General features: G+C 41.2%; 1 protein-coding gene across 1 annotated transcript; it reads left to right on the forward strand.

The window, feature by feature from the left end:
* The first annotated feature begins 142 nt into the window (after positions 1-142).
* On the forward strand, positions 143-10731 carry LOC146707148 (protein FAM83F-like). Its single transcript, XM_085458478.1, has 5 exons — positions 143-795; positions 6293-6460; positions 7558-7679; positions 8800-9524; positions 9673-10731. Exons 1-5 carry the CDS (start codon positions 319-321, stop codon positions 9711-9713), a joined length of 1533 nt encoding a protein of 510 aa, XP_085314604.1. The 5' UTR covers positions 143-318; the 3' UTR covers positions 9714-10731.

Raw genomic sequence — 10731 nt, forward strand, 5'->3', positions numbered from 1 at the left:
TATTATTAATCATATTCATTTCTAAGACTCTCTGGATGTGTTTTGGCATGATTTGGGCCTCCACAATGAAAATTCCAAAACGAAAGTTACACAAAGGTTTTCACAGACGTTAACGCCCATTGCAGTGCGTCGTCTTCATCATTCCAATGGCAAGTGAAGAGTCCAAAGTCTCAGCTCAATCTCGGTGAGAATTCCGGTCAGGTGAGAAAAGTTTCCCAGTTTTATTGTAGTCTACCTGTATGTAGGTGTCACTCAGCAAACCCTGCTCGGGGTTAAGAAAGCTTCTGACCTTTATTGGTGCTAACCGCGAAAGCCACCATGGCCGAATCCCAGCTCACGGTGATGGAGGACGGGCGCATAGGAGTCAAAGTCCCGGAGACCAAGCCGGAGTTTTACTATAGTGAAGAGCAGCGAACCGCTGTAGAACTGCTGCTGAAGGAGGGCGATGGCGCCTTCAAAACAAGACTTAAAGAGGACAATATGAAGGACTTTCTGTCTGCCAGGGAAGTCAAGCTATTAACGAACACTTTCAGACCGTACGACTCAGGGGATGACAGCAAGGCATCCACCTCCGGGTCGGAGCAGGGCGCCACCGGCACCGATGCGGATTCAGGGGTCCACTCCACCTACTGGCCCCAGATGTCGGACACAGAGGTGCCGCCGCTGGATATCGGGTGGCCCAGCGGGGCTTATTTCAAAGGGGTGACCCGGGTTTCCGTGCACACACACCCGCCCAAAGACAACGGACCGCACATTAAGGAGGTGGTGCGACGGCTCATCCAAGAGGCTAGCAAGGTGAGGAGTGTGGGTCCGATTCAACCCGTTTAAAAGTTTATGGCTAATAACGGGCATCCTTATAAATTCATAACGATCATAGTCTTATGTCAGTCTATGATAGTACTTTAAATACAACCAGTAACATGGGCAATACTAAAAATGTGGAGTACATTTACGACAATTAATCACATTTCTGCTAATAGGTAAAGATTAATTGCCTGTTAGAAGACGAGTGTCCAATGCTGCAAGTTTTGGTATCGATCAGATACCAGAATTTGGTAAGCCACAGGGCTGATCAATACTTGAACATTGAACATGTAGCGAAGAGCAATGTATAATTATGAGAGATGTCAGTTTTTTGGTTCTGTTTTAGATCTGGAAAAAGGAAAAAGAGGCAAGCAGGTTCAGAATGCAGAGCTCAAAAGGCTAGTTTGGTTATGGTTGTAGACATGATTTATTTTTTCTTTTAGTTAGTTTTTTCTTTTAAAAAGATAATTTGGCTTGCAAACTATGATCATACGAAAATACCCAAATGAGACTGAGAATAGGTGGAGGGCGGGAATAGTGCAGGTGATTGTTTGCTGTGATTGGCAGTAGCTAATGCAAAATTGACATTAATAATACATACACAAACATAGGTGGGTAGTAACTGTGTAACAAATGGATCCAGGGTGCTCTAACAACCTCCAGCACTTGTGTATGTTTTTCATCAGATAGACTGCAGGAATTTGTTCTAGTTAAACAGGCTCTGTGTGGGAAACTTTAAAGCTTTTATTTAAAATGAGGGCTCAGAATCATGAAACTCAAGCCCGGTAAAGAAATGTGAAACCACTGTCCACGCTCTTTTTTTGTAGTGTGATAAAACTACAAGGCTGCTGCTCTTTGCAGTGTCCCGTAGATCTAGCTCCACAGGGGTCAGGGAGGGGGGAACACCAGTTTGAGTGATTAATAGCTCCTCACATAGCAACTAAAGGCTTGAAGTGGGTCTTTAAATGTGAGTTGGTGATAGTCATGTTTACTCATAGGGTGCCGGATCTACGCTGAGTCATCTGTTCCGTGCTCAGTCTACAATGCAGTGACAGGCTTTGCTGTGCACTCGCTTCCTTAGTATTTCTCTTTAAAAGTGGGTCAGGGAGGGCTGCAGGAACATGTCACATAATCACCCTGGGTTTTGTGACTTGTGCAACTTTTCTCAGCTTTTCTTTGAAATTCCCGGTCTTTCCTTTTCACAACACCCCTTTCCTTCTTCCTGGGTACAGATCAGGTAGTGGAGGTAGTAAAAACAGGATCTCTGGCTCTTAACAGAATGACACACTACCTTGTTTCCTGGTTGCCCTGCCTACTGTTCTTTCATTTGATAAAGTAAGACATTGTTTAGTAGTTCACTCCCTCTTTTCACAATTTGCCATACCGAGACCTTTGGGTGTTTTCCAAACTTGGCAGATCAAGAAGACAAACAGTTAAACAGTAGGTGCTTTAGGATTGGTGTACATGAGCAAAAAGTACATAAAAAAGACAAGCAAAAATAACACTCAAGATAACACATGTTGACCAACCAGTTCTTCAGATACTAACTTGTTTGCATGTGAACAGTGATTTAGTTTTTGGTTTTTATTTGTTTTAGTGATTCTTTCATTTTTCTTTCTGATGGGATGAAAGAAAAATGAAAACATACACAAGTGCTGGAGGTTGTTTGATTCCTAACTGTCCTCAAGTCTCAGCCTGTATCTCTGCTGTTGAGCTTTCAGGTTGGCTCAGCATTTTTCTGTAGTGAGACCATGAGTGGAAACACCAGGCCTTTTCTGTCTAACAGAGGAACATTTGTTGCAGATTTAAAGATACATTTTTTCCATGACTTTGCTTTTCAAGGACGACAAAACAGTCAAATAATAAACATTTCCATACTCTCCACCTCTGCCTTGCACGTAACATGTCCATTCATGTTTGAAAGGACCGTGTCTTGTTTTTTGCCCTCCCTTGGGCTGTGTGGACTTTACATAAAACTTGTGGTTTAGTATGGTGCCTTTATGTGTTTTTCTCATAAATCTGACTCAACAGGGATTATGTTGTACTGATTTATTCAGAGGCAGAATCAGAATTGGGTTTAATGGCCAAGTTTGTGTACACATGCAAGAAATTAGGCTCCACTTTTTTTCTTGCTCTCAGTGTAAACAGAACAGGCAGGGCAGACAACAGCAACGTGACACAGGCATATTCATATATGCTGAATAAATTATGGAATAACGGCTATTGTATAATATACACGCAGATGTCTGGTTGCTTTGGTATACAGTGTTCTGTAGCACCTACAAGGGGGCAGGAGTTGGAACAGGTTGTGTACAGGGTGTGATGGGTCTGCAACCGAGGATTTGCAGGATCTAGTGTAGACCTACATTGATGGTATTGTCCACTGACCTGTTTGACTGGAAAGCAAACTGCAGAAGGTCGATTCCACTAGTTGACCTTCTGCAGATTGTGATGTCCTGCAGGTATGTTAACACCAGGGTGACAGCTCTACAGCATTTAACCAAGTTATAGGGGGTTTCTTGGAGACAGCGATGACTGGAGTGCTTGAAACAGCAGGGGACTGCATATAGGTCCAGGGATCTGTTTAAGGTCAGTGTAAAGATGGGGGCTAGCTGGTCAGTGCAGACTTTGAGGCCAGAGGGAGACGCACAGTTTAGGGCTGGTGCCCTTCTGGTCTCATGAGTTGGTCAGGTGTTAGAAAGGATGGGTGAGGGGCTGGCATGGGGGAGTTGGTTGTGTGATGTGGCGGGAGAGGGTGAAGGGTGTAAAGGCAGGATTGTTACACCTGAATAAACACATGCAGGTCCCCTGTCATCTGTAGTTGGTGGTATCCTGGAGACCCACACCGACACAAGGTCATTGGCTGAAACCTGTGTTTGTTTTTTCTGTATATCATGTTCACGTCGATATAAATGTGAAATGTACATGGTGTAATTATTTAGCCTTTTTTTCAATGAACTGTTAGTAGTTGGGTTTTTTTCTATTGTGGCACTCTGTCTTCCTTCTTTGTGTTTGAGTGTGTGCATTTTTCCTCCATTGAATTAAAATATGTTTAATGGGACAGTACCATTATAAAATAATAATGTATTCACTTTTCAGATGTTACTGATACTTACTCAACGTCATTTTTTTATTTTGCTCACTTCATCCAAATAGTGCACAGATGACAAAATCAGCTTCACAAATGTTCTTTACCAAAACAAGTTTTATCCGATAAGGGGAATATCATTTTCTGTTTTAATTATGGCCTAACAAGAAAATATTTTTTGAAAGGAAATTGTCCTTTTGATAACTGAGATCAAAGGTAAAACTTTATTGCAATCCTAAAATTAGTTTTAAAGTGTTTCGACACACTTCTGCAAACCATGATATGTACAACAATCACAATGTGTAATACGTCAAGGACTTTTATTGTGAAAAGAACTAACACAAACAAGAGGAAACCAGCAAATCTAAGGACCCCAAAGCGCTTTACACTACATTCAGTCATTCACCCATTCACACACACATTCACACACTGGTGGTGGCAAGCTACATTGTAGCCACAGCTGCCCTATTAGGGAAACTACCATCGAGAACATCTCTAAAAAAACAATTTTTGCTAGAAAATTATGAGTGTTGTGTAATGTGTCCCTTTTTTCTGTTTGTTCTGTCTCTGTGTGACAGCAACACTGTTCAAGTCTGCTTGCTACTAACCAGTTACCCACAACCCTCCACCATCTTCAACTGGAGTTTTTGTTAATCCACAATATGAGAAACTCGGCTTAGAGACGGCTGGTCCTTGTATTCTTTGTTGTTAAAGAGTATATGGGGAGAGCATGATTTATTAATGTACTTAAGAAGGTTTACATGCTCCTCCTTTCACAAGCACAGAAAAGTCAGGGTTGGATAAACACTGAGCACTCTGAAGCCGGAGCTCACAGTGATTATACTTGCACATACACAGACTTCAGTATTTTGGCTGTTTTACATAAAAAGACACACTTTAATGATTGCTATGCAGATGTTAGGTGGCCTTTTGGTAACACCTTATGCATCATAGGATGCATCATAGGAATTTAGCCTAAGAAAGACATTTCCAAATTGTGTTGAGCACAAAGCAATTAATTGTCTTAAGTGTCTTTTTCACTTTGATTCCTAGCTCAGCCTTAAGAATATGAATATATCTGTAAGCACAATGTCAGATTAAGTCACTGTGTCAACAGTTCATGCTGTGACCTGTCAGAGAAGATAATGCCCTCTGCACAGTATGCTAACTAGTTACAGCTTGTCGCCTAAACTATGTGGGCTGTATGTAAATATTAAGCTGCCAAGAATTTCACTGTCACACCCGCAACAACAACAACAACAATAAACACACAGTTAGTCCTGTCTTCATAGTCCTTTGCAGGCAACGTAAACCAAAAGATTTATATATCATGTCAAATGAATCAGTTGAAACAATTGCAAGGCAGTAGTAACCCCAATGCCCTCAGTGTAAAATGTTAATGGACACAATAATGAACATGGCACATAACAACAACATGTGACCATTGAATGTTGCTTGAAAACCATTAGAGAAACATAGAAACATTGTGCTATTAATAAATCCACTGGTCAGCTTGTTTTGTCTCTAAAACTATTTCCAGTTGAGGCGCACTCTGTCGCTGTGGGCAAACATGACAGGACGTGTTGAAGAACAAGACTTTTGTGATTCTGTACTAGTCACAAGGTGGTTTAGAGGATAGGTGTTCTGCCAGGATGTACCTCCTCGACTAATTCCAGCGTACTCACAGAACAGAAAGAGCTTTATGGGTCAGTGACAGACCTAAATTCCCCAGATGATCTTATTTTGTTGTTACAAGATTTTATCTGTGTGATCTGTCAGTCTGAGTGGAACACAGCCGGAGGATAACACAGTGGCTTCCCCCACTCTTATTGGACTAGCAGCTAAGACTCTTTCATAAGGCCCAGCAGTGCCTTCAAGGTTGGTGTATTAACAGGTGGCAAAGTGCTTCAGCTAGACAGATTAGCTTCACCTCATGGTTCCTTTGTTAGGTTTGTTGGAGTCATTCTGCCCTCAAGCAATGTACTGATTTTTGTCCCATCCTCCTATAGAGAGGTAACATGGAGGAGTAGCTGACAGTGAACTTAAGCTGAGATTCAGGTTTCTCAAATGTTGCAACATTTTTTTTTCTCTCTGTGTTGCTGACTTGTTGGTGCACCTTTGTTTCTGCCAAGGGGTTATTAATTTAAAGTGCTGTAAGGGGTTAAAAGAACGTGTGGCAGTCCATAACACAAAGAGACAGACAAATGTTCATGCTCACATTCACTCCTATAGCCAATTTAGAATCATCAGTTATCCTGACATACTTTGGAGAGTACTCCACACAGTCACGGGGAGAACCACCAATCTCCACACTGAAATGCCCCAGCCGGCCGGCCTTGGAATTGAACTCAGGCCCTTCGGGTGCTGGATATAAAATACTAATGCTTATTTCTCCTGCAGGTGATCGCCATAGTAATGGACATCCTCACAGACATCCACATCCTACAGGACCTGATGGATGCAGCGTCACGTCGCATGGTGCCTGTTTACATTTTGTTGGATGAGCAAGGTGTGCCGCACTTCTTGGACATGTGCTCCAGGCTGCAGATTGGCTCACAACACCTTCGGGTAAGACTATACTTTTAGACAGTATATCAGCGACGCAGAGAAAAGTAATAACCTCATAATCTGAGCTTATTTTAAAGAGTTGCGTCTTCTAGTGTAGGTTCAGTTATTCAGAGGGTCATGGATTGTTTTATTGGTTTGTTTGTAACAGCACTATTGTTGCTTTTTTTGCTTGTTTTTTTCTGGATAAATTAACTCAATAATTTGGTTCAACTCAATAATTCATGTCACAACCAATAACCGTTGTCAAATATTGCCTAAACTGGAAGGGCAGTCTTGTAATCCCACTTTACTTTGATATAAATGATGGCGACATCACAGAAAAATCAGATTTCATCACTGATGCAGAATTTCAAAGTGCATCAGTGCCGTCATTAAATAGTTAACTTTGTGAACGCAGGTACAAAATAACACACATCCTAGTAATGAAATGACCAAATCTGACATGCTATTTTCACCACTGTATTAAAGCAGTTATACATAGAAGTGTCCCATTAGTTAAATTATTAATTGTTTCCACTTATGTCTTGAACTCACACAAAATCAGTAACAGAATTGGAAAGGACACCTATTATAGAGCAATCAAGTGTATCCTTCTCCTCCATATTTAGCTGTAGGAGATTTTGGGGTTCAGGTGTAGCCAGGAGTTATCTCGAGAATGCACTTCGTTCAAGACGTAACTGGTTTCATGTGCTGATCAATAATTACTGTGTGATTATAAATGGAGATAAAATTTAAAAAGCTAACAAAAGGCTAAATCGTCACTCCCCAGTGGTTTTAAAATTAACTTTCAGCTGATGTGGCTCAATTGTCCTCTTCAGCTGATTGTATATCTGGATGTGGCCCAAGACCATCAAACTTGATTGGTCAAAAGTAGTAAAACGACTTGCTTAAAGATTGGACGATTGAATCAGTTGCTAGGATTGCTGAGCCACATATTTCGTAGGCAGCCAGTAGGAGGTTTGGGTGGACTGATTTTTAAGAGTATGGCTGTAAAAATCAAACTATGTGCTGCTTCCATCAAAAAGATTGTTAAACTGCCTGCGTCTTGACATTGTTGGTTATGTTCTCATCCTCATCCTGACCCTGTGTCGTTGCAGAACATCAGAGCCAGAACGCTTCAGGGAACTGGTTTCAATTTGTCGTTTGGCAGGCTGCCTGGTTCACTCTGTAATAAATACATGCTGGTAGATGGGGACAAAGTTGTGTTCGGTTCCTACAGGTGAGGAGGAAATATTGTGCAAAATGTTCCATTAAACGTAATAATCTGAGTTTAAGTAATTTTATCTGCCGCTGTGTATAAGATTAGAGACTGATAACTTGGGTTCCTTTTGTCAAATGATGTGAGTGAAAGACTCAGACTGTCTCTGAATACTTTCATCATTCTTGGATATAATTCTTCACTTTCTCTTTTAAGAGAGCAATAATCACTCTGATGCCATTTGTGTGTTAATTCTATTTTAAGACTTACTGTAAAGACATGCTTGTGTCTCTTAATTGGCAGTTGTAGCAGCATTCTTGTAACCATGCACGCTTAACATTTTAGTGGCTTCATTGTGCCATGACGTGCACTGAGTCATGTCGTACTGCATTAAAGTCTAACAAAGCACCAAGTGTAGCGCGATCTGGTCAGAAGAGACATGCAGCTAGATAAGTGGATAAGCAGGTGTTTATCCACTTATCTGAATACGGTTGATTTACTTTTGATTGTGTATACACACACACACACACACACACACACACACACACACACACACACACACACACACACACACACACACACACACACCTATCTATCTATCTATCTATCTATCTATCTATCTATCTATCTATCTATCTATCTATCTATCTATCTATCCAGCCAACCTAACTTGTCTGTCTTTGAGCTGTGATTCATGCCTCTGTAGATTATCTGCTGTGCTATTGTTCAGGCTGGTCTTTTCTAGCCTGAGTACAAAATGTAGCTTTCGTTTTATGACAGCCTCCATCAATAGCTCTGCTAAATTCTGTGTAGGATTGAGACATTAATTATTCTGTTTGTGTTTGGACTTTTGTAGATGATCTCTATAGGCAGCTTGTTATGCTAGCATGGGTGACCTCATTTTAGGGGAGTACATTTAGCGGTTGTTTAAATATTTTAACCTGGACAAAAAAGATCATCAACTAACTTTGTTCTGGTAGCATGCTAATGATACTGCTAATGCTTTTAATCAGAAAAATGATGATCAAAGCCATAGGAATGTGGTTGTAGTCTGTTTGATACCTGCTTACTGTGCTAGAGACACGAAGATTTTCCATAGAGAATATGCTCGTTCCTAACTGTTAATGCTGTGTCCTCCCAGCTTCTCCTGGTGCACGTCTCGCATGGACCGAAACATGATCACTGTGATGACGGGACAGCCAGTCGACTTCTTTGACCGGGACTTCCGTGAGCTGTATGCCATCTCTGAGAAAATGAACCTCTACAAAGAGTTTCACGTCAGCCCTCCTGCTGCCCAGGTGGCCTCCACAGTTCGCTCTAAACCTAGTACCAAACGCCCGCCATTAGCAGCAACCACATCCCGCTTCCAGGTTAGCTTAGGGGATTCACGGAATAATGAAATCCAGGTCCCAGCACACAAATATTACAACCCTAAATACGCACTAGCGTTTGGGGATACTCCCCGTCCAACAGGATCTCTGCGCGAACCCAAGAGGGGTTCAGGTCTGGCTGAGGTTCCCGAGGAGGCAGATTCGGGGAGCCCACGGTTGGCCAGCAGCGAGAAGATGGATCGATTGAGTCCGCTGCCGGCAGAATCCCCAGGCGAAAGCTTCAAGAGGACAAATGGAGTCAAGTCAGACATAAAAAGCCGTCCCACACTAAGGCAGAGACTTTTTAAGAGGAAATCTCAGAATAAACTTCCTGTTAACACAGAACCTGTACCCCCAGAAACTAAACAGGATGAGGAGAATGAGGATAACTGCGAAGTGGTTGTGTTATCTCCATCCAAAGTTAGTAAGAAGCCGTCTAGACTGGGACGGAAGTCAATGTCTCAGCAAACTGTCAATGCCTCACATGACAATATGAGTAAGTCACGAATATTAGCTTGTATATGAAGATTTAATCTGCAATGAACACATTTTAATCCAATGAATTATAACCTGTAATCTAACCTGAGTGATGTGAAGAGGTTGAGGGTAATGTAATCATTTCTCTATTTTCTTTTTCCTGACAGGTTTAAAAAGTCAACATAAAGGAAGGTGTAAAGTGAGCTGAAGCTGCCCATCTCCACAGAAGACAAAATGACTTTAGTCACATGAACATTAACATCACGTTTGATTGTGCTGAAGAATTTTACCCAGCGTCTCACAGAGAGAGAAGATAAAATCATTTTGTTGTTTGGTGCCAAATGTACAATAAATGCGTTTTAAGTTTTATATGATATGTTAGAATGCAGATTGGGTTAATAAGAGATTTTGTTATGAGCACTTTCATCGTGTTTTGCTTTGAACACTGTTAGCTTCCAGGTTCTTCTCTTCTGGACACTGAATGTACAGTTTTAAGATGGATCAACGTGAGAAGCCTGTCTGTCAAAGAGTGAAAGAAATCATCTAAGATGTCAAAAGTTGTCTTTACATTCCAAATGTAACACAGCGGGAAATTTAAATCCCACCAGATGTGAGGCTATTTGTCACTCTTAACCACACACATTCACCTCAGCCATGCACTACGAAGCGAGTTTAGCATAACCATGGTGTCTTTCCATTACATCCACTTACCCTTAAATCAGTAACCAAGATATGCTTTCACATGAACGTTTGCATGAAGGTGTTGGTGCTGACAGCATCTCACCAATCAGATGGATAAGTAATGGCAACACAGTTAAGCACATGATAGAGGCTCAAAGCAGCACAGCTGCTACAGACAAAGCAGCAGTGTGATCATGTGTTAAATGAAAAGCTGTGTGCAGTAGTTCAGTATTAAATGTTCTGTATGGACGTTTGTGTGCTTGAAATAGTTCAGTGTGAGTGGAAGAGAGCTGCAGTATTAATAAAGTTTAGCCTGTTTGAATCAAGGAAGGAAAACTGGCACCAGTGTGAGTTAACATACAAGTATCACAGCTCTCATTAGGTTAGTCTGAATAAATAAATATAAAATCAGAAGTCAAACTCAGACTTTGACTACATGCAGCGTCCACTACAAATAGGAAGCACAGTAAAATAGTTGTGAAAATGTTTGCAGCCAACAAAAAACAATCAAAAAACCCCCAAGGAATAAAGTTTTGTTTAATAAT

The sequence above is a fragment of the Copadichromis virginalis genome, linkage group LG6 (assembly GCF_057382275.1).
Source record: "Copadichromis virginalis isolate Kocher_CV1m ecotype Utaka linkage group LG6, C_Virginalis_male_GT1.1, whole genome shotgun sequence".
NCBI classification, from domain to species: Eukaryota; Metazoa; Chordata; class Actinopteri; order Cichliformes; family Cichlidae; genus Copadichromis; species Copadichromis virginalis.